Source organism: Neoarius graeffei, chromosome 18 (assembly GCF_027579695.1).
Source record: "Neoarius graeffei isolate fNeoGra1 chromosome 18, fNeoGra1.pri, whole genome shotgun sequence".
NCBI classification, from domain to species: Eukaryota; Metazoa; Chordata; class Actinopteri; order Siluriformes; family Ariidae; genus Neoarius; species Neoarius graeffei.
In genome coordinates, this window is record NC_083586.1 from 41319356 (window position 1) to 41345283 (window position 25928).

General features: G+C 40.2%; 1 protein-coding gene across 1 annotated transcript in view; it reads right to left on the reverse strand.

Moving 5' to 3' along the window:
• The window catches only part of cfap58 (cilia and flagella associated protein 58), a 370653-nt gene that overhangs the window by 294926 nt on the left and 49799 nt on the right, over positions 1–25928 (reverse strand). Inside the window, exon 7 of the mRNA XM_060898284.1 lies at positions 10868–11027. Coding sequence (XP_060754267.1) covers positions 10868–11027 — 160 coding nt within the window. The remainder of the gene's footprint in view (positions 1–10867; positions 11028–25928) is intronic.

Below are 25928 nucleotides of genomic sequence, written 5' to 3' on the forward strand. Positions count from 1 at the left end.
TCATTAAATTACACCACATCTTTAATTTAAGAATGGTCTGGAAAAAAGCAAAATAAGGTAAAAATGAATACATAACACCTCTCTCTCTCGTTCTTGTTATGCAAAATAGCCTTTACTTGTCCATCTGCTCTGCCAACAACTCCACCCACTCCTCCTCTTCCTAACCAATCACATTGCTGGTCTAACTGCCACAGCCTGTCGCATCAATCACTTGTGGAAACTCTGATTAAAATGACAACATGCATCACGATGGAAAGCCCTGATTACAATGAGAAGCTGACTGAAGCTTCATCCATCATTCGGTACAAATGCCTGTGGTTCAAGGAAGCAAATCAAAACCAAGCCTGAAATTAACATTACTATGTACAAAAAAAAAAAGAACATAAAAACAAAGTAAACTTGCAGTGTATTATGTTAGCAGGTCTTTTTTTTTTGGGGGGGGGGGGGGGGGGGGGGAAGAATTACATCATTTTTGTGTACCCATTAGGGATAGTCTTGATCTCTTGATCTTCTTTTGGAAAGTCTTTGGGCTTAAGGCAACCCTTATCAAACTCTTGCATTTCATATTTTTGTGTCTTTCTTGCTTTATTGCATTGATTGAACTTGCCAAGTCATTCTGGAGTTGAATCACGTATGGTAAACAAGCACATTGCAATATCACAAAAACGGGCTGGAGTACAAAGCTAAAACAACAAAATAATCAGTGCCACTATTCCGTTACTTGCACTGTTGGATAAGAAACATTATACAAAAGGTAAATGAGTAACTTCAGCTGGGTTTTATTCATTAGGCACCCTGAATAGCAAAACAGTCAAATTTGCTTTTCCATCAAACAATGTGATACGATGTACTAATCTAAACCCAGAACTAACCATGCCCTGGTTGTTCATTTTCCATCATATATAATGTTGTCCAAAAAATTGGAAGTGATGAGGTGATGTCATAATTTCTCAAATGTTGCTCGGGTTAACAATAAACGCTAACCATAGTAGAAGTCTGACTTAACCTTTACACAGTGTTTTTAGTTTTGTGTCAATTCATCTGACCAAACGAAGCTTCCTGTGTTTTCCCTTGTAATGTACAGTACCATGCAAAAGTCTTAGGCACATGTAAAGAAATGCTGTAGACCAAAAATGGCTTAAAAATCCATCCATCACCACTTATCCTGTGCAGGGTTGGTCACAGGCAAGCTGGAGTCTATCCCAGCTGACTATGGGTGAGAGGCGGGGTACGCCATGGACAAGTTGCCAGGTCATCGCAGGACTGGCACATAGACACATACAACCATTCACACTCACTTTAGACCTACCAATTAGCCTAACCTGCATGTCTTTGGACTGTGGGGGAAACCGGAGCACCCGGAGGAAACCCACGCAGACAACATGCAAAGTCCACAAAGTCCGCAAAGTCCTCCGTCAGCCACTTGGCTCGAACCCAGAACCTTCTTGCTGTGAGGCGACAGTGCTAACCACTACACCACCATGCCACCCTGGCTTAAAAGTAATGAAATGTAATGTTTCAACATAAAGAAAATAACAAACAGCAGTAAGCCATAATAAATGAAACAAAGTCAATATTTGGTATGAGACGACCCTTTGCTTTAAAAAAAAAAAGTAGTCTCAGGTACAATGAGTGCAGTTTTATAAGGAAATGAGCTGTAAGTTTTACTGAGCATCTTACAGAACCAGCCACAGTTCTTCTGGACACTCTGACTGCCACACTTATTTCTTAATTTTGCACCAAAACCCAGTAGCCTTCATTATGTTTTCCTTTTTTCATCTGAAAAGTGCTCTTATGTATGTCTCTTATGTATCCTGCTCAGATACAAACATTTTTTTTTCTATGACATTTAATTTTGTGCTGGAAAACAAAGGTTTGGAACTCAAAAATGTTTTTGTACTGACTCGATAATGCAGAAGTCATACAACAGAAATATATAAGAAAGTTTGTATGGAAAAAAAATAGGATGCCTAAGACTTTTGCACAGTACTGTATGTTATCAGCCAGTAGATTGGTAAGACAAAACATTAAATATATTAGCCCAAGGGGATAACTGGGTTGTCCCTCAGGAGTAAGCTAAAAGTACTGTACAGAACCACATAATAGAGAGTTTTGCAATGAGTAAGAGTTTGAAGTAGAATCCTCGTTATGATGTTAGGAATCTCTCTAGCTATTTAGTGTATTTTCAAAATTCTGGAATGATAATATTGGAGGTGACACTGTGGTGCAAATGCAGTGAATAGCACTGTCACCTCACAACAAGAAGCTTCTGGGTTCAGACCTTGCAGCCAACTGGGGCCTTTTTGTGTGGAGTTTGCATGTTCTCCTCATGCCTGTGTGGGTTTCCTCCAAGCACTCTGGTTTCCTCCCACAGTCATGCAGATGAGGTTAACTGGCTACTCTAATTTGCCCATAGATGTGAATGTGAGTGTGAATGGTTGTTCATCTCTGTGTTAGCCCTGCGATAGATTGGCAACCTGCCCATGGTGTACCCCAACTCTTGCCCAAAGTAAGCTGGGATTGGCTCCAGCTTCTCATGTGACCCTGACGGATAAGTGGCATATCAAATTATCTTGGGTACTCAGGTACAGTATGGGTCACTTGACAGCAGAAATTTGCAATGGAAAACAAAATACAGGATTGGGGATTTGTTACCACAGCATGCTGTAGTGTGATGGAAAAGAACTTGATCAGAATGTTTTATTACCACAGCAATTGGCAGCAATGGCTTTTTTTTCTCCAAATATAATCAGAGTGATCGATTGCACTCACACCATCAGAAAGAGGCCATTTGTGAATGAATTTGCTTATATCAGCAGGAAACATCTTCACTCCATCAATGTGCAAATTTGCTATGATGTGACAATCTGTCGAAGTTATCTCGCGGCAAGATAATCTTGATGAACTCATGATTGAGTCATTCTGAGAAACAGTGGCAGGCTTCTTCGAAAAGATAAGGCATTTAATGTTGGATTTTTATACTGCCTGTGTGAATGGTGAATGAAGAAAGAAAGAAAGAAAGAAAGAAAGAAAGAAAGAAAGAAAGAAAGAAAGAAAGAAAGAAAGAAAGAAAGAATAACCCCACAGCTTTCTGTTAGTTCATGGTATCAGGTATTGTGGAGATGTATGAATGAGAAGATGGCAAACATAAATCAACAATCTAATACCTGTACATTTCCAATATATTGCTGCATGAATAGTTCAGTAAAGTCATGTTTATTTGTATAGCGCTTTTAACAATAGACATTGTCGCAAAGCAGCTTTACAGAAATTTAAAGACTTTAAACATGAGCTAATTTTATCTCTAATCTATCCCCAGTGAGCAAGCCTGAGGCGACGGCGGCAAGGAAAAACTCCCTCAGACGACATGAGGAAGAAACCTGGAGAGGAACCAGACTCAAAAGGGAACCCATCCTCATTTGGGTGATGACAGACAATATGATTAGAAACAACTTGCTTCTATAATAGAGTTGTAATCACATTAATAACTGTAAATTTGTTTCATTTAACAATATGCCTTCCACATTTATTATTTGGCAGCTTATGAAACAGCACTTGAAGATTTGGTCCCAAAACGTGATAAATGTCAAATTTGAAAAATTGAAACTCCCGCCACCAAACCATCAGCAATTATCATATCTTACTCCTACCATATTCAGTTTTTGCCAAAATGCAATATCTGCCATTGATTTATACACTGCATTACGGCCTTTCATTCCAAAATGCAACAAGCGCCATCACCAATTTTTCTCAAAACCAGACATATCCATTTGGCCAATCAGAGGCCGCCATTGGCGTGAAGTCTTCTAAGATGGCTGCGCCCATGAAGTAGGAAATCACTTCGTCACTTCTCGCATTTATTGGACAATTTCATGCTGAATTATGAATAATTTCAACGGAACGGAGGAGGCCGTGATGGTTTCACCAGTGGGGAAGAAACGTAGGCCGTCAAAAGCAAATCATAATCAAGAACACGTTAAGAAAATGTGGCATTTGGGTACTGGGAAAATACCAGACGTTGTGTGCACGCATAAAGCATGTACATGTGTGTTTTACCATGCTGATGAACTCACACCGGCTGACATTGCCCATTTTTCAGGATACTAAAGCAATTATATATCCAATTTCAGATATATCTGTCATGAAAGAACACGGTTAAATTCACTCTAAATAGAAAGGGATATGTAGCATTTTGGGGGGAAATGCCGTGGCGTGGATATGTAGCGACTTGACAAAAAATAATTACTCGGTTCAGTTAAAAGCTGGCGGCACGGTGGTGTAGTGGTTAGCGCTGTCGCCTCACAGCAAGAAGGTCCTGGGTTCGAGCCCCGTGGCCGGCGAGGGCCTTTCTGTGTGGAGTTTGCATGTTCTCCCCGTGTCCGCGTGGGTTTCCTCCGGGTGCTCCGGTTTCCCCCACAGTCCAAAGACATGCAGGTTAGGTTAACTGGTGACTCTAAATTGACCGTAGGTGTGAATGTGAGTATGAATGCTTGTCTGTGTCTATGTGTCAGCCCTGTGATGACCTGGCGACTTGTCCAGGGTGTACCCCACCTTTCGTCCATAGTCAGCTGGGATAGGCTCCAGCTTGCCTGCGACCCTGTAGAAGGATAAAGCGGCTAGAGATAATGAGATGAGATGAGTTAAAAGCTGTTAATTAGTTCTGGATTTCATTTTTGAAGTTTATTATCATTAAGGAGTTAGTCAATAAATTTTAAAACAGGATACAGTGGTTTTCCTTTTATCACGTCCCGTAATCAGAAAAAGTGATTTTTTTCGAAACAATGGAATATATAGCATTTTGGAACCAAACTCTTCACTTGATCCAGCACATCTTACTTTCAGAGAAGCCACAGAAGATAGCTCTTTTAATATTTTTTTATTCATGTACTGAGAGTTAACTGATGTTGATGTTTATCAAATTAATAAAATGCCACTGTTTTGCTCAATTTGATGTGTCCCTGGCTTAAAATATAAACTGACCAAGTGCTCGTGCTGCTCCTATAGCTCACTTACTACAGTAGTTCATAACTTTATTGAATAAAAATGTTCTCAAGAAAATAAGCTACAAATGTATTTAAATTTGGCAAACATGACTCCTGTGCAATTTTCTGAGTAACATGCAGGTCCATAGTTACAGTATGTAGTCCATACCCTGAAGTCTGAATACCACTGTACAATATTTATGTAATAACTCCTCACTACACGTATAACTCAGGTCTAAACTCTGCTCTTGTATGCATCGATGTCTGTATGCATGACAGGTTTTAATTTCAGATCACAAGGTTTTATACACAAGGCCCCAGGCTGCAATTCATGCTGGTACACAAGCACATTTCAAATCCAGCATCATCAAATGATGGCCTGCAGGCAGGAGCCTTTTCAAGACCCAGACATTTTTCAATTATTTTAAAATGATGTTGAATTTCTAAAAGGTAATTTTTTTCATACTCTCTTACCATAAAGACCTTCTGAATGTTGTTTTTTTAACATGTGCATGTAAACGTAGCTTGTGTGATGTGAAGCACCCTAGTGACTGGATAAGAGTTTCCAAGAGTTAGCAGTATGTATGAAGGAGGAAGATGTGGTTTGAGCATCATGTGAACAGGTCATATCTTTTTTCTTTCTTTTTTAAGACATAATTAAATAATATTGTCTGGCATTGAGTGGTTTATCAGATATATTCCATTCATGTAGCATGATATTGAACGAGTCGAAGACGAGGTCTATATCATGCTAGCTGAATGGAACATATATGATATACCACAAAAAAACAGCCAATATTATTATTATTATTATTATTATTATTATTATACATACACACTTGATAGAACAATTATAGATTTTGCAAAAAGTTAAGAACAGGGGTGTAACTTACCAGTATTGAATGCTAATTCTGATCCAATGTAATTAAATGTTCTGTCAATCCAGTGTATGTGTACAAAGTCAAAGTTCTAACAATATAAATGGTACAAGTCCAGAAACCCTGAACAACAACAACCCAGCTTACTGTATATACAAGCTACCGTATATACAGGTTGACAGTTCAAGTTCAAAGTTACTTTTGGTCGTAGTTAATTGTTACATTGCAGTTGTTCAAAACAAAAGGGCTTTGCTGAGTGAAGTCCACCCGTGAAGTCCTCTTGTAAAAGTCTCTGTCACTTTTCCTCACCTCCAAGTAGAACTTTGACAATATTTCCATTATTGCTTTCTTTTCCAGTTTTTTTATGTCCATTGGTATGTTTTTCTCTTGTAAATATGCATGAAGACTATCCAGTGAAGTTTTTGTAGCCTTTCAGGTGTCCAGCGCATCTTTCTCTTTAAATCTTCCACTTTTAATGAAGAAAACCTCGCAGCCATGTTTGTGCACAAACTGTCAGAGTCACTCACTAGCACAGAAGTTTTACATCTCCAACGTGTCTCTTTTCCAGCTTTTCAATGCCCATTGGCATGTTTTTCTCTTGTAAATATGCGTGAAGAATATATAATGAAGTTTTGGTAGCCTTTTGAGTGTTCAGCGCGTATTTAGTTTCAGTTTTCAGTTTATTTATTTAGCGCTTAAACCGAGCACTGAATTAACCCTGTCTTCTCTCTTTCCCAGCCGACAAAGAAATGATTGTGTGCATGCGCAGCAGAAAAGTTTTGTCCTTGGATCTTTGCATGTGATGTCATGTTGTCTTGACAATGTGCAATATTATAACAATATTGCATGCTCATTCTCCACTGGGGAGATACACACGGAGGATAAGCGCTATGATAACAATATTGCATGCCATCAACAAACCCACTAGAAGGGAATAGAATACATGTTTTTATTCCATGGAAAAATTGGCCTGTATGTATAATAATATATAATATTTCCCCAGTGTAAATCTTTGAGACTGTTTTCTCAGCAATGGGACTGTGATAGCCAAACCATTCTCCCAATTTCAAATTACAGTTACAATTAGTTTGAATTAAGGCTAAAAATGTGTCTTAGCTTTTCTTCATTTACTGACTTGAAGTTTGAAATCCAAAAACTGGTTCTCATTCATAAAATCACTTGGCCTTTTTTAGAGAACAGATGATTATTTGGTTTGGAAGTGACCTTTATATACAGAATTTCTGATTGAAGATCATGAGTTTCTTGAGCATCCCTATAAGCTGTTTTGTAGCATTACTGATTGACATCGCTACATTACCAACATCTAAATGCTGAAAAATCTTTATCTTCGTCATATACTCTTCATATTACACTATATGGCCAAAATGCATACTGCATGTGTGGACACCTGACCATTACACCTATGATTATATTCCAAAACCATGGGCATGAACACAGACCTGGTCCCTGCTTTGCTGTAATAGTAATCTCCAGTCTTCTAGGAAGGCTTTTCACTAGATTTTGGAACATGGCTATGGGGATTTGACCTCAATCATTCACAAGGTGTTCAACGGGGTTGAAGTCAGGGTTCTTCTGTGCAGGACACTCAGGTTCTTCCACTCCAGTCTTGGCAAACCATGTATTCATGGATGTCACTTTGTGCACAGGAGCATTGTCATGTTGGGATAGGTTTGGGCCTTTAGTTCCAATGAAAGAAAATTGTAATGCGACAGCATATACAGACAGACATTCTTTACAAATGTGTGCTTTCAACTTTGTGGCAACAGTTTGTGGAAGAACTACACATAGGTGTGATGATCAGCTGTCCACAAACTGGTAGCCATATAGCATATAACTTGCTTTAACCCATAATGTCATATTATATAACTGTAAGGATAAAACCAAAGTGTCAGTCTTTGGAGAAAATTTATTGTGGGTCTGAACTGTGAGGGAGGTGTTTGGGAACTAATTTGGCAAACCTAAGCCTTGTTGTCCAACATATATACTTATGTGATATTTCTGTCTGTCTCTCTCACTCTCTGTCTGGGCTGTAATGTTGCCGTACCCACTTCAGTCCAAACTTTGTTTGACTTGCAGTGGTTTATATTTATGACCATGATTTTAATAAATGCTGTTCTTTAAAGTTGTGAAAAATGAGCTCTTAAATGCTGTTTTTTCCTAATTTTTCTTCTCAGGACTGCATGCCTCCCGACTCCTAGTAGCACTGATGAGTCCCTCCAGGGGACAATTTACAAGAGAGTACAAGAGCATACAGAGCACGGAATTACAATATATCTCAGAGACTGACTGAAAATAAAGTGAAAATAGAGCTGGTTCCAAGGCGGAGAAATAAGAGCAATGAAGCAACACAAACAAGTGAGAGAGGTGGCAGAGAGGTGAAGGCCAAGAGGAGAACAGACTACCATCTAACCAATGCAATTCTACAGCTCAGAGAAAAAGGAGAGAGAGAGAGAGCGGTAATGATAATGATGATTCCTACATGGGGAAGAGCAATGGCAGGTGACACCTGGAAAGAATAACAGGCGAAATATGTAAATGTCTTTGTATTTACTTGGATGAGTGTTCAAAAAATTACATGCAGAGAGAAAAACACGTAGAGATACTGAGACAAAAGAAGGACAGAGATAGGAAGATCAAAAGAGAGAAAGAGAGCAAAAAGAGCAATGTTGAGAACTAAGGGAGGGAAGAAATGTTGAGGAAAGATAAATCACAAGGAAAAAAGAGGGCAGCTATGATGAGGAAGAAGAAACGGGAAGAAATAAGTGAGAAACTTGGTGAGAAATAGAAAATGGTATGAAATAAGGGAGAAATGGGGTAAGGAAATATAAGTGGGAAAGAAGAGAGGAATAGAGTGAGGAAAGGGAGCTGTAAGAAACGAGAGAAACTGGGTGAGGAAAGAGAAACAGTGAGAAATAAACAAAAGAAACATCTCATCTCATTATCTGTAGCCGCTTTATCCTGTTCTACAGGGTTGCAGGCAAGCTGGAGCCTATCCCAGCTGACTACGGGCGAAAGGCGGGGTACACCCTGGACAAGTCGCCAGATCATCACAGGGCTGACACATAGATACAGACAACCATTCACACTCACATTCACACCTACGGTCAATTTAGAGTCACCAGTTAACCTAACCTGCATGTCTTTGGACTGTGGGGGAAACCGGAGCACCCGGAGGAAACCCACACGGACACGGGGACAACATGCAAACTCCGCACAGAAAGGCCCTCGCCGGCCACAGGGCTCGAACCCGGACCTTCTTGCTGTGAGGCGACAGTGCTAACCACTACACCACCGTGCCGCCCACAAAAGAAAGAGGTAAAGGAATTAAAGAATGAGAAATAAAAAAGATAAACTGATGAAAGAGAAACTGAGAAATAAGGGAAACATGCTGAGGAAAGAGAAACAGTGAGAAATAAAATAGAAACATGCTAAGGAAAGAGAAACAGTGAGAAACAAGAAGACAGAGTCATTTATATCCCCCGTCCTATATACCAAGTTTCAATATATTACTTGTCACATTTTTCAAGTCCTGCTGCAGGAAACCAACCCTACCTCTTTACACTGACCTCAGCAGCCCATGGCATAAACCCACCGGACCTTTGGTCCAGGGGAGCTAAAAATTAAAATTTCTCACATTTCTTAGTATCAAAAGGCACATATACATTACTTAATCAGCACATATACCAACATTCAATACCGTACCACTCATAGTTCTCAAGTTCTGCTCCGGGAACAAAACCTACCCTTAAGACCAACCTGAGAGACTAAGTCTGAAATTGTTTCCATGGAAAAATTTAAATTTCGTAGTATGAAAAGACACATCTACATCACCTTGTTAACATGTACACCAAGTTTAAAATCCGTATCATGAACAGTTTTGGATATATGCTCCAGAAACGAACATTGCTCTTAGAAACTAAGTCAAAATCTATTTTTTATGTAAAATTTTGCAAAAAAAAACCAAAAAAATCCAAAATAGCAAAAGGCACCAGTTCACATGTTGCTTGATATGTACTGTATACAAAGTTTTATGAAGATATCTTCAGTAGTTTTAAAGATATGGCTCGGAAACGAAAACATGACCGGACGGACAGATGGATAGAAGGACGGACGGAACCCGTTTCTATATCCCCTGCCAAACTTTGTTTGGGCAGGAGATAATAAAAAAGAAACAGATAAAGGAACTAAAGAATGAGAAATAAAAAAGGAACAGACTGATGAGAGAGAAACTGAGAAATAAGAGAAACATGCTAAGGAAAGAGAAACCGTGAGAAATAAAAAAGAAACAGATGAAGGAACTAGAAAGAATGAGAAAAGAAAAACTGAGAAATAAAAGAGAAACATGCTGAGGAAAGTAAAACAGTGAGGAATAAAAAAGAAACAGACTGAAGGAAGATAAATGGTGAGACATAAAGGAGAAACTTGGTGAGGAAAGAGAAACGAGGACTAAGAAAGAAAAAGAGTGGGGGGAAACAGTATGAAAGAAGAGAAAAGGAGAACTTACTGATTGAGAAATGAGAGAAACGTGGTTAGAAAAGACAGAGAGGAAGTCAAAACAGTAAGAAAGGAAAAGAGAAAAGGTCTGAGAGACATTTCAGAAAGCCAAAATGAAACAGAGTGAGAAGAGTGAAAAATTGCGATGAATGAGAAACAGGGAAGGAAGAAAAAGCAATATAGTTAAGGAAATAGTGAGGAAAGAGAATGAAATTAAAAGAGACAGAGGAAAGAAAGAAACTAAGGAGAAGGGAAAAAAGGCAACACAGAGAAATGAAACAAAAAGATGAGAATCAAAGAGAGAGAGATAAGGAAAAACAGAAGAAAAAGAGGTAAATATTGACAGAGAACTAAGAAAGAGAAACGCAAGAAAAGAAGAGAGAGAAGCGATATAAACTGAGAGAAACAAAGAAAAACAAGAGCATAAAGGAAACATGAAAAAATACAGAGAGATGGAATGTGTGTTTGTGTGTGTGTATGTGTGTGTCATGCCTTTCTCCAGGCCTGTGATCTGGTTTTTCAGTGTGTCTCTTTGCTGTTCCACCTCCAGTTTCTGGTCCTCCATCAGGCGTAACTTCTTCTGAGTGACCTCCCTTATCTTAGTAAGCTTAGCAACCTCTTGCTTCATTTGACTCACCTCCTCTCTCTCCATCTAGACACACACACACACAAAAAAAAAGACTCAGTATGCATAATAGTGTTTGTCTCCAGTATGTTTCAGAGTTCTGTTGTTCAGAACTTCCTTGTGTGTGTGTGTGTGTGTGTGTGTGTGTGTGTGTGTGTGTGTGTGTGTGTGTGTGTGTTTGATCCCCCAAGAGGATTCAACACACAACCAACAGGAAATCTAAACATCCACTTAAGTCCAAATCAATGTGGCCAAAGTCAAAAAAGGACAAAGGGCAAAGGAGAAAAGGAGAAGGAAAAAAAATAAACAAAAAACTGATTTCAACTAACTCCATATTAGGAGGAATTGTTTATTATTTTCATTGTTGGTGTTGCTGCTTTTGTTATTAATAGTGTTGTTATAATAATAATAATAATAATAATAATTATTATTATTATTATTATTATTAGTAGTAGTAGTAGTAGTAGTAGTAGTAGTAGTGTTATGGGATAATATATAGCAGTGGCGGCTGGTAGTCTTTCAAACAGGGGAGGCTGGTCGGTTACGATATTTCCAGATTTTAAAAGAAAAAACACATCAATTTTGCCCATACTCTTGCCTCTGATCTGGCTGATTGTTGGCAGGGTCACAAACTGTGAAATAACAGGTTCTTTTGGCCCATTAGCCTACTGTCCAATATACATGATGGTGGTGTGGGGGGGGGGTATATTTTAACATTTTATATTTTAAAATTGTGGCATGTGGCATGTTGTTTAAAAATTGATCATTATTGAAAGCAGCTCTTTGTCAGGAACCTCAGCAGTAACAGCAGAGTGTTCTGGAATAGGCACAAGCACTGACCTTGGGGAGCCAAACATAGAGCTGGGTGCCACACATTTCATTCAATGACACTTTCCCTATATTTTACTTATTTTGACGGAGAAATGTTTTATTGACAATTTTGATAACCCTTCACTTTTAATCCAGGTCTGTAGTGTGAAATGTTCTCGGCTGTGTTTTTGTTTAAAAATGTTTTCCAAATTGTAGCTGTGTTTAATTCATCTCATCTCATCTCTAGCCGCTTTATCCTTCTACAGGGTCGCAGGCAAGCTGGAGCCTATCCCAGCTGACTACAGGCGAAAGGCAGGGTACACCCTGGACAAGTCACCAGGTCATCACAGGGCTGACACATAGACACAGACAACCATTCATACTCACATTCACACCTACAGTCAATTTAGAGTCACCGGTTAACCTAACCTGCATGTCTTTGGACTGTGGGGGAAACCGGAGCACCCGGAGGAAACCCACGCGGACAACATGCAAACTCCACACAGAAAGGCCCTCGCCGGCCCCGGGGCTTGAACCCAGGACCTTCTTGCTGTGAGGCGACAGTGCTAACCACTACACCACCGTGCCGCCTGTGTTTAATTCATATCCAGAGAAATATATATTCCAATATAATATACTCAGCATAAACATTTTAAATAGATTCTATATTTTTGGTCCATCCATGACATATTACTAAAGTAGCCTATTTACTGTTGTTGATGTGGGTCACTTGCTGTTAGCCAATTCACTTTCTCGTACCAGGAGAGCTGAAAGGAACAAGTATTATTCCCTACCTTTTTCACCAAGTCAATTTGAGGCGCTGGTCTACCCTGCTCTTTAATTTTAATTTTTTCCTCGAAAGGAAGACTGGCAAATGGCTTCGCCAAAATTAAATCAGCAATGCTTGGCATCCGTGCACAGCTTTCTTGCTAGCTGACTAGCCCCCTCAAGTTCAAGTTCAGTCACTCAAATAAACGAAATTTCTGGAACTAAGATAGCAAACTTGACAACACTATATTTACACTTTATTTACAATGAAAATATATACAAACTAAAAAAGCTGGTAGAAACCGTATGTAATGAATGAAATCGAAATGTAAGCTGATCTCTTACAATACACCACAGCACTTGCGAATCCACATGGGACTGAACTGAAATTCACCGCTGCCTGTCTATATTTGAAACGAGCTGTCAATCAAAGAAAATATCCGGCCGCTTTCACCAATCACCAGTCTCCTCGCAGAAACTGCCATGTCCCTCCCACTGTGAGGCTGGGAGTCCGTGGGGTGGGTGTTTTCGCAGTATTTGTCCAATAACCGTCTTGCATTTTGATATTGAAAAGCGCATAGCTCCCAAATGCCATTGAAGTGCACTGAGGCTGGGCTGCATCGCGCTGTCACGAGGGGGAAAAACTCACGCACACATTAGGCGAACTGGGGAAAGTTATAACGGAATGATTTCGCACTGTAGTTGGGTTGAGCACATATATTTCTATGATTCTGGATCTGAAATAGCAATGTTATAAGATCGGCTATAACATAAGTCTAGCGCAATTCATCCTACACGATGTTCGTCATTTTTAGAGGAGGCTGAGCCTCCCTCGTTGTCTTAGAGCAATCGCCCGTGATATATAGAGGCTATTACACAGTTAACTTTTTTGCGTTAACTTGTATTTGTGGATGCAGTAATGAACTGTTTTCACAGACGATGGTTTTCTGAAGTGTTCCTGAGCCCATACAGTGATTTCCACTACAGACACATGTCTGCTTTTAATACAGTGTCACCTGAAGGCCTGAAAATCACAGGCATCCAATGTCAGTTTTCAGCCTTGTCTCTTGCATACAGAGATTTCTCCAGATTCTCTGAGTCTTTTAATGATATTATGTACCATAGATGATGTAATCCCCAAATTCTTTGCAATTTTACATTGAGGAACGTTATTCTTAAATTGTTGCACTATTTGCCTACACAGTCTTTCACAGAGCAGTGAACCCCTCCCCATCTTTACTTCTGAGAGATTCCGCCTCTCTGGGATGCTCTTTTAATACCCAATTATCAAGTCAAGTCAACTTTATTGTCAAATATGCTATACATGCTCGATATACATCACAGATGAAATTTCAGTCCTCTCTGACCCATGGTGCAAACAGGCAATGCAATAAATAAAAATAAAAATAGAATAATTGAAAAAACAAACAATATAAACAGTATAAACACTCTAGATAAGAACTAGACGTAGACTAAACACTCATATATACATATACACACACACACACACACACAAACGTGTTACTGACCTGTTGCCAATTAACCACGAGTTTTTTTTAGCATTGCACAATTTTTTCAGTCTTTTGTTGCCTCTGTCCCAACTTTTCTGAAACACGTTGCTGACATCAAATTCAAACTGAGCATATATTTTTCAAAAAACAATAAAATTTCTCAGTTTCAACATTTGATATATTGTGTTTGTACTATTTTCAGTGAAATATAGGGTTTCTGTGATTTGCAACTCATCACATTGTTTTTATTTATGTTTTACAGAGTGTCCCAACTTTTTTGGAATTGGGGTTGTAGTACGCTTGTAAATAAAGCACTTCCCTGTGATTACATCTGTCTCAGCACTGCTATCCTGACAATGTGTGATTTTCTTTTTATTATATACCTAGACACATTCGCAAACAAAAAGTACACAAATTTATCAAAACAATTAATTGATTTCCTCACAAGTGACATATTGATAATTCTTATACATACGGACCACTTTTTCCATGGAATAAAAGCATGTATTCTATTCCCTTCTAGTGGGTTTACTGTTATCATATCACTTATCCTCTGTGTATTATGCCACTCTACCCAATGGAGAATGAGCATGCAATATTGTTATAATAATGCACATTGTCAAGACAACACGATGTCACACATCAGAGCTCATGCGAATATCCAATGACAGAACTTTTCTGCTGTGCACAATCATTTCTTTGTCCACGGGGAAAGAGAGAAGACGAGGCTAATCTAGTGCTACTGCTAGGATTAAGCACTAAATAAATAAACTGAAACTGAAGACATGCTGAACACCCAAAAGGCAACCAAAACTTAATTATATATCCTTCATGCATATTTACAAGAGAAAAACATACCAACAGACATAAAAAAACTGGAAAAGAGACACATCAGAGATGTAAAACTTCCATGCTAGCGAGTGACTGTGACAGTTTGTAAACAAACATGGCCGCGAGGTTTTCTTCATTAAAAGTGGAAGATTTTGAGAGAATTTTGGCTGCCAGATCGCTCCGTTGTGTATAGTTGCTGATATTGATTTTAAAAGTAACTAAGTAAATTTTAGAGCAGAGGTCACCAACCCGTCGATCGCGATCGACTGGTCGATCTCGGAGGCTTTCCCAGTCGATCTTGGGGGATGAGGAAAGAAATTGGAAGATTATACAGAAATACACTGCAGTATATCTGATTGGCGTTCATATTACATGTCTTCCGATAGGCCCACTACAGCTTTCCCCCTCTGTGTCGCAGGGTTCTTTTTTTTTAACTCCTGCTGCTTACGTCTTACGTCTCTGAGCGTCGTCACCATGGTGATAGCCTCGCAATACAGTACAGGGTTCTCCACGAGGGGTTTTAGAGGTGCAGGCCGCCCCCCTTTCTGTGATTCCCGCCCCCGTTTAATTTCTGCCGCCCCTTTACAAAAGGAAGCATGATATTGGCTATAAAACCGTGAGGATATAACCTGGCTGTCAGTGTTACTGTAGCTCTTGAAGTGTTTCCGCGGAGTGGTGGATCGGACTCGAGCCTGGCATGAACCGCTCCGACGCGCTATAATGACACCAATCTATCACCAGCCAATCAGGAGACTTAATCAAACGCATCCCCCGCCCACCAATCTATCACCAGCCAATCAGGAGACTTAATCAAACGCATCCCCCGCCCACTTGTGTCCGCGTCTGAGACGTTGAATTTTCACAGAAGGAGGGAAGAAGTTGACTGAGGTAAGACTGTGTGATAAATTAACGAGCGAATAAGAGAGGAATTTCAACATATAGGGCTTAAATTTGTTACCGTTAAATAAGCATTGCTTGTACAGTAACGTTATGTCGTTACAACGCTGACCCACTTTTAACGTGCCGAGTACCGACTGTAGCCGCTAACATGCTAATTAGCTTGCTGTCAAGTTTTTCCTTTGTCGAGCTTTAAGCGTAAGGTCATGGATGTTCTTACTGCTTGTTCCTGCTGTAATATGATACGTGATATGAACCTAACTATAAGGCACTCACTGACCGTGTTCAGTCACAGCCATCACATTGACTTGAGTTGCGTGATGAACTGTAACCTCTGTAGCATGACAGCAGTCATTGGTAGTAGTATCACTGCAAGTTCATATTTGTCTTTATTGTGTAGGTATGGTTAAAGAAAATCAGTTCATGTTGAATTGAAGTTGTCATTTTGTCACTTAAGTTACAATTCGTGATATATCATCACTGTTGTGTTGTAATTTCAGTTGACAATTTCCATTTTATGTTGCTGTGAAATTAATTACTTTAGTGTTACAATACAAACAAGACAGTGCAACTGATGTTAACAGTTCAACTTTCTCATTACAATATTATTAGTTGATATTAATAACAATCTGAGTCATTGGTGGTTCATTCATTCTGCTCACTACAGATATAGGCCTATATATTTTTTGTGTATAGTTAATTTCCATTGTATGTTGTACTGAAATGAAGTCATTTCGTCAGCTCTCACAAGAAATTAAAAAGTTGGACCAGGGTCTTAAATCTTATTCAGTTAAAATTAGGCCAAATAAAAAGCCTCAACTTGAAACAGTCTAGTCTGGATTTCTTTTTCTGTCAACGCTTCAAGGGGTAGATCTTGCTTGCCATCTAGGCAGAGGTTAGGGATCTCGGGCATAAAAAGGTTGGTGACCACTGTTTTAGAGGGAAAATAACAATAATATTCAGCTTGACTGCGCTAGCATTGGCCTTCACTAACACTACGCCACCTGGAAGAAAGCTGGACTGCTGCGCTAACAGCACCGAGTTGTGGGTAAGCTAGTGTTAGCCTTTGAGAATGCTGATATGAAGAGTGTGTATGTATAATAATAAGAAGAAGAAGAAGAAGAATATCGGCTGGCTTTTTTTCATGTTATATCAAATATATTCCATTAGGTTAGCATGATTTTGAACTCATCTTCGATTCATTCAGTAGCATGCTAGCTGAATGGAATATAATCTGATAGACCACTCAAAGAAAGCCAATATTATTTAAATATGTCTTGGTTGTAGTTCTCCATGTCCCAGATGTAGCTCATATGAAAAATATGAGTGGCCTATTTTCCAGTAAAACGCTCGTGTCCATATAAAAATTACAAAATATGAGGTTATAAGTATGTATGATAATCAGAATAATTTATTATGTGTCCAAATTACAGCAGATGGGTTTCCTTTCTTTTGGTATGAAAGTACAAATGAGAAAAAATTATCTCTGTTCGAATCCTCATTATTTGATGACCATATGAACATAGTATGAATATCAATTTTCCAAAATAAATTGGTTTAGTGGATAATTACTATCTCTGCATATTAAATTCTGTTTGGACCAACCATGGTGCCTTGTTGGTCTCTTTCCCCACCCCTCCACCCCCGATTGTTTTTTTTTAAACCCACCTTCCTTTTTTTCCTTTCTTCCCTTTCTCTCATATCAACCCATCATCTTCATTTTCACCCTGATTACACAGCAATTATAATAATAATAATAATAATAATAATTATTATTATTATTATTATTATTATTATTATTGGTTGTCGTTGTTGTTGTGTCAGCACAGTATATCAGTCCAGCACTGGATATAAATAAGTCCCAAATTGATTTAGAACTTTATTTGTTGTTTTTAAAAATTTATTTCGATTTTTTTTTTCCCCACAGAGGCCAGATCACGCTCCATACACTTAATTGAGAGGCTTTGTCTGTAATTTGTGTTTGCAAAATTAATAGAAAGTGAATAGATAATGGAGTCACTGCTACTTATCTCAGTCTCCATAATTCAAAACAGAAAGCATAGCCAAGGGTGAAACTCTAACACAATTTCTGTCACTGCATTCAATTGGAACTTGACTTTTCCTAGGATTTTTTAACAAGCTAAAAGTGTGTGTCCATATATAATCCATAATACACACACACACACACTGGCCACTTTATTAGGGATCTACTGCGATTTGCACACAACCATCTTTAGGGTTTACAGAGAAGGGTCCAAAAAAGAGAAAATATCCAGTGAGCGGCAGTTCTCTGGGCGAAAATGCCTTGTTGATACCAGAGATCAGAGGAGCATGGCCAGACTGATTCAAGATGATAGAAAGGCAACAGTAACTCAAATAACCACTCGTTACAACCAAGGTTTGCAGAAGACCATCTCTAAACGCACAACACGTTGAACCTTGAAGTGGATGGGCGACAACAGAAGAGGACCACACCGTGTGCCAATCCTGTCAGCTAATAACAGGAAACCGAGGCAACAGTTTGCACAGGCTCACCAAAATTGGACAATAGAAGATTGGAAAAACATTGCCTGATCTGATGAGTCTCGAATTCTGTTGTGACATTCAGATGATAGGGTCAGAATTTGGCGTAAACAACATGAAAACATTAATCCATCCTGCCTTGTATCAGTGGTTCAGGCTGGTGGTGGTGGTGTAATGGTGTGGGGCATATTTTCTTAGCACACTTTGGGCCACTTAGTACCAATTGAGCATCATTTAAACATCACAGCCTGAGTATTGTTGCTGACCATGCTCATCCCTTTATGATCACAGTGTACCAATCTTCTGATGGTTACTTCCAGCAGGATAATGTGCCATGTCACAAAGCTCAAATCATCTCAAACTGGTTTCTTGAACATGACAGTGAGTTCACTGTATACAAATGGCCTCCTAGTACCAATTGAGCATCATTTAAACATCACAGCCTGAGTATTGTTGCTGACCATGCTCATCCCTTTATGATCACAGTGTACCAATCTTCTGATGGTTACTTCCAGCAGGATAATGTGCCATGTCACAAAGCTCAAATCATCTCAAACTGGTTTCTTGAACATGACAGTGAGTTCACTGTATACAAATGGCCTCCACAATCACCAGATCTCAATCCAATAGAGCACCTTTGGGATCTGGTGGAATGGGGAAGTCACATGTGCAGCCGACAAATCTGCAGCAACTGTGTGATGCTATTATGTCAGTATGGACCAAAATCTTTGAGGGATTTTTCCAGCACCTTGTTAAATCGATACCATGAAGAATTAAGGCAGCTCTGAAGGCAAAAGGGGGTCCAAGCCGGTACTAGCAAGGTGTACCCAATGAAGTGGCTGATGAGTGTGTGTGTGTGTGTGTGTGTGTGTGTGTGTGTGTATCTCATCTCATCTCATTATCTCTAGCCACTTTATCCTGTTCTACAGGGTCGCAGGCAAGCTGGAGCCTATCCCAGCCGACTACGGGCGAAAGGCGGGGTACACCCTGGACAAGTCGCCAGGTCATCACAGGGCTGACACATAGACACAGACAACCAGACAACCATTCACACTCACATTCACACCTACGGTCAATTTAGAGTCACCAGTTAACCTAACCTGCATGTCTTTGGACTGTGGGGGAAACCGGAACACCTGGAGGAAACCCACGCGGACACGGGGAGAACATGCAAACTCCGCACAGAAAGGCCCTCGTCGGCCATGGGGCTCGAACCCGGACCTTCTTGCTGTGAGGTGACAGCACTAACCACTACTATGTGTGTATATATATATATATAAGATACTACATGTTAGGGACATTAGGAAAAGTTCTATCTTCTCTTTACTCATTATTCAAAACACCATGAAAGGTGACATACCCCTTTTCCACTTGTTGATAGAGTTCCCTGAGGTCTTAATGAAATGTCTCTGCATGCTTTCATCAAAATAGCACAAGGATTAAGCACCACAGCTCCCTTCTCACAGTAGCCCTTTTTACACAGATATTCTCTAATATTGGCATCAAGACAGCACCTCAATATTCCAGCTTTAATCATTTCCACTGAACCAAATAAAGCCGGCAGGAAGCCACATCATGCCAGTGTGTGTTTTAACACTGTGAGCTGGCATTCTGAAAACAGAGGCATGACGTGTCACAACAGAGCGTCGGTGTCTAGGGTGACGTGTCTACGCATCGGAAATATAAATACCCTGAGTATACTAGTGCTGGTGACAACACCGACAGGTGAACTGAGTGTTCAGGTGCTTTTGTTAGCCGTACACATTTATACCATTCTTCAAACACAAGATAAGTTCCTGAACATCATATGCAACATGTAATCACTTCTATTAAATAATTCACTTTGAAGGGAAATAACAGCCTCAATATTATATATACTGTGTCTTGCAAAAGTATTCATCCCCCTTGGTGTTTGTCCTGTTTTGTCGCATTACAAGCTGGAATTAAAATGGATTTTTGGAGGGTTAGCACCATTTGATTTACACAACATGCCTACCACTTTAAAGGTGAATTTTTTTTATTGTGACACAAACAAGAATTAAAATGAAAAAAACAGAAATCTGGAGTGTGCATAGGTATTCGTTACCCCCTTTCGTATGAAACCCCTAAATAAGAGTTGGTCCAATCAATTCACTTCATAAGTCACATAATTAGTTGATTAAGATCCACCTGTGTGCAATCAAAGTGTCACATGATCTGTCACATGATGTCTGTATAAATCAACCTGTTCTGGAAGGACCCTGACTCTGCAACACTACTAAGCAAGCAACATGAAAACCAAGGAGCCTCCAAACAGGTCAGAGACAAAGTTGTGGAGAAATATAGATCAGGGTTGGGTTATAAAAAATATCCCAAACTTTGAATATCCCACGGAGTACCATTAAATCCATTATAGCAAAATGGAAAGAATATGGCACCACTACAAACCTGATAAGAGAAGGCCGCCCACCAAAACTTACAGACCAGGCAAGGAGGACGTTAATCAGAGATGCAACAAAGACACCAAAGATAACACTGAAGGAACTGCAAAGATCCACAGCGGAGATGGGAGTATCTGTCCATAGGACCATTTTAAGCCACATTTTAACACTCCACAGAGCGGGGCTTTATGGAAGAGTGGCCAGAAAAAAAGCCATTGCTGAAAAAAATAAAAACCTAAGAAAACACATTTGGAGTTTGCCCAACAGCATGTGGCAGACTCCCTAAACACATGGAAGAAGATTCTCTGGTCAAATGAGACAAAAACTGAACTTTTTGGCCATCATGGGAAATGCTGTGTGTGGCACAAATCCAACACCCTGAGAACACCATTCCTACAGTGAAGCATGGTGGTGGCAGCATCATGCTGTGGGGATGTTTTTCATCTGCAGGGACAGGAAAGCTGGTCAGGACTGAAGGAAAGATGGATGGCACTAAATACAGGGTAATTCTGGAGGAAAACCTGTTTGAGTAGGCCAGAGGTTTGAGACTGGGACAAAGGTTCACATTCCAGCAGGACAATGGCCCTAAATATACTGCTAAAGCTACACTGGAGTGGTTTAAAGGGAAACATTTAAATGTCTTGGAATGGCCTAGTCAAAGCCCATAATTTGAAGATTGCTGTACACCAACGCAACCCGTCTAAATTGAATTGAGTTGGAGCAGTTTTGCCTTGAGGAATGGACAAAAATCCCAGTGCTAAGCTAATAGATACATTCCCCAAGAGACTTGCAGCTGTAATTGCAGCAAAAGGTGGCTCTACAAAGTATTGACTTAGGGGGTGAATACCTATGCGCACTCCAGATTTCTGCTTTTTCATTTGAATTATTGTTTGTGTTGCACTTTTAAAGTGGTAGGCATGTTGTGTAAATCAAATGGTGCTAACCCCCCAAAATCCATTTTAATTCCAGCTTGTAATGCGACAAAACAGGACAAACACCAAGGGGGCTGAATAGTTTTTCAAGACACTGTATATGCTTTTAACTTGCATTTGTGGATACAGTAAAGCGAGAGGTATTTGAAGGAAGAGAGGAATGAAGAAACTCATGCAAGCAACATGTCTGTGGATCAGAAATATGTTGAGGAGAAAGTGAACAGAATGAGGAAACGATTTGAGACAGAAAGGCATGTGGACCTTAGATGTCATAGACGAAGACGTTTGAATTCCCGCTGCTCTCAGAAAGAAGAATGTCAATCTCAAAAACATCACACCCTTATCCCGCTGTTCCAGCTGTCCATTTTACACAGACCTTGATTCTGGCTATGTTACTACCAATCGTTCTGGCTCAGAGGCGGAACAACACAGACTCCCTGTTCCGCATTCGCACGCTTTATACAGAATGAGTATACAGAACTCACCAGCCACTCCTTGTTCCTCTCACTTGAAATCAATCAGACAAAAAAATGCAGCTTGCCATGTGGCTAAGAAACCAGAAAGTGCAAACCCCTCTGTCTGGAAGATTCGCCTGTGTCATTACAAAGCATAAACCCATGAGACTCCTTTCATAAATGTTACATAAGCATTTAGATTACACATTATTATGTTCAGCATCTGCAAACAAGTCCCTGTTACTATCGAAACAGTAATACAGTGGTGCTTGAAAGTTTGTGAACCCTTTAGAATTTTCTATATTTCTGCATAAACATGACCTAAAACATCATCAGATTTTCACACAAGTCCTAAAAGTAGATAAAGAGAACCCAGTTAAACAAATGAGAAAAATATTATACTTGGTCATTTATTTATTGAAGAAAATGATCCAATATTACATACCCATGAGTGGCAAAAGTATGTGAACCTCTAGGATTAGCAGTTAATTTGAAGGTGAAATTAGAGTCAGGTGTTTTCAATCAATGGGATGACAATCAGGTGTGAGTGAGCCAGTGTTGTTTTTGGCAGCCATTTTTGATTGAGTTTTAGTCAGTCTTTTGGATGAAATGCTTATTAGTTTTAGTCACATTTTAGTCAATTCTATCCTTGATAGTTTTGGTCTAGTTTTAGTCAACGAAAACTAAAAGGGTTTTAGTCCAGTTTTAGTCAGTCATTTTAGTCAAAAAAATAATTACTTTAAAACATTAAATTAGGCCAATACAGAGATAGGAAATTGTACTCGAGGTTGACAGGTTGTGCATAACATACTCTCTACATAAACGCTGTCTAGTGCGCATGCTCTCCACAGAAACGCCGTCTAGTGCGCATGCTCTCCACAGAAACGCCGTCTAGTGCGCATGCTCTCCACAGAAACGCCGTCTAGTGCGCATGCTCTCCACAGAAACGCCGTCTAGTGCGCATGCTCTCCACAGAAACGCCGTCTAGTGCGCATGCTCTCCACAGAAACGCCGTCTAGTGCGCATGCTCTCCACAGAAACGCCGTCTAGTGCGCATGCTCTCCACAGAAACGCCGTCTAGTGCGCATGCTCTCCACAGAAACGCCGTCTAGTGCGCATGCTCTCCACAGAAACGCCGTCTAGTGCACATGCTCTCCACAGAAACGCCGTCTAGTGCGCATGCTCTCCACAGAAACGCCGTCTAGTGCGCATGCTCTCCACAGAAACGCCGTCTAGTGCGCATGCTCTCCACAGAAACGCTGTCTAGTGCGCATGCTCTCTACAGAAACGCTATCTAGTGTGCATGCTCTCTACAGAAACGCTGTCTAGTGTGCATGCTCCATTGTTCACAGACTCGTGTTTCTGCATCCGTTTAACATGTCGCAATGCACTGATAGAGCACAAACATGTCATGATGAACACACAACTAGAAGATGACCACGCCGTCCGTTAATGTAAATATGATGGCTAAACATGCTGCTAACGTTAGAGTAGCGAGGTGTGCTGCTGCTCATTTAGACATATTAAGGCACAGCAACAGGTCTGAAAAGCTACATTTCCCCCCGTATGTTTCACAGTAACTCAAATATGGGTCAATATATGATAAAGCATTCAGTTGCTGTCCCACCAAAAATCCCTGCAGGACAAGTTTTACTCATGACATGTTAAGTGAATTTAAGTTAGCTTAACCAAGCCAACTTTAGCATGAAGCTAGCGGTCCCATGCATTTTCGCCAGGTCACGGTGTTTTGGAAAACTTCATAGGAAATTCATCACAGACCGATTGTTGAGTGACATTAACCAAAGCAAGCAAACGTATACATGATCTGTTAACAGGACTTCTTGTAACGTTAACTTACCGTCGTAGAAATAGCAGCATGGTGAGCCGTAAGATGCCTCTTGAGGTTGGTCGTATTCTTGCCACGTAGTTTATAGCCACAGCGTGTACCTCTGTCTCCCACTATAAGGCATTCTGTTTTATTTTCTGCTGGATTATGTGTAAAGTATGTCCATAAATCATCGCGTCTTTTCCACCCACCAAGCCCTTGTGCTGGCGTTGCCAATGGTCCATGAACTATGTGGCTGCCCCGGTGTGCACTGTGCCCGGACATGCCTGGTGGTGGGCAGGACCAAACAAGGACAGGATGCAGGTGCATTGCTGATATTTTCAGCATTTGGCAGACAGATTGCACGCACTGCTGGAGGAAACGCCATGCATTTTGATAGTCCTATAGCCAACCCACTAACATTTTCGTCTCATCTCGTCAACGAAAACAACAGATACGTCTCGTCATATTTTCGTGATCAAAGAGTTATGTTTAGCTCGTCACTGTCTCGTTTTAGTCATGAAAAAAAGGTGCGTTAACGAAATCATTTCGTCATCGTCATCGTTAACGAAAACAACACTGGAGTGGGCACCCTGGTTTATTTAAAGAACAGGGATCTATCAAAGTCTGATCTTCACAACACGTTTGTGGAAGTGTATCATGGCACAAACAAAGGAGATTTCTGAGGACCTCAGAAAAAGCGTTGTTGATGCTTATCAGGTTGGAAAAGGTTACAAAACCATCTCTAAAGAGTTTGGACTCCACCAATCCACAGTCAGACAGATTGTGTACAAATGGAGGAACTTCAAGACCATTGTTACCCTCCCCAGGAGTGGTCGACCAACAAAGATCACTCCAGGAGCAAGGTGTGTAATAGTCAGCGAGGTCACAAAGGACCCCAGGGTAACTTCTAAGCAACTGAAGGCTTCTCTCACATTGGCTAATGTTAATGTTCATGAGTCCACCATCAGGAGAACACTGTACAACAGTGGTGTGCATGGCAGGGTTGCAATGCAGGGTTGCAAGCATCAACAACGCTTTTTCTGAGGTCCTCAGAAATCTCCTTTGTTTGTGCCATGATACACTTCCACAAACGTGCTGTGAAGATCAGACTTTGATAGATCCCTGTTCTTTAAATAAACAAAGATCACTCCAGGAGCAAGGTGTGTAATAGTCAGCGAGGTCACAAAGGACCCCAGGGTAACTTCTAAGCAACTGAAGGCTTCTCTCACATTGGCTAATGTTAATGTTCATGAGTCCACCATCAGGAGAACACTGTACAACAGTGGTGTGCATGGCAGGGTTGCAAGGAGAAAGCCACCGCTCTCCAAAAAGAACATTGCTGCTTGTCTGCAGTTTGCTAAAGATCACGCGGACAAGCCAGAAAGCTATTGGAAAAATGCTTTGTGGACAACTGAGACCAAAATAGAACTTTTTGGTTTAAATGAGAAGCGTTATGTTTGGAGAAAGGAAAAACACTGCATTCCAGCATAAGAACCTTATCCCATCTGTGAAACATGGTGGTGGTAGTATCATGGTTTGGGCCTATTTTGGTGCATCTGGGCCAGGACGGCTTGCCATCGTTGATATTCACTGGTATAATTCTGAATTATACCAGTGAATTCTAAAGGAAAATGTCAGGACATCTGTCCATGAACTGAATCTCAAGAGAAGGTGGGTCATGCAGCAAGACAACGACCCTAAGCACACAAGTCGTTCTACCAAAGAATGGTTAAAGAAGAATAAAGTTAATGTTTTGGAATGGCCAAGTCAAAGTCCTGACCTTAATCCAATCGAAATGTTGTGGAAGGACCTGAAGCGAGCAGTTCATGTGAGGAAACCCACCAACATCCCAGAGTTGAAGCTGTTCTGTACGGAGGAATGGGCTAAAATTCCTCCAAGCCGGTGTGCAGGACTGATCAACAGTTACCGCAAACGTTTAGTTGCAGTTATTGC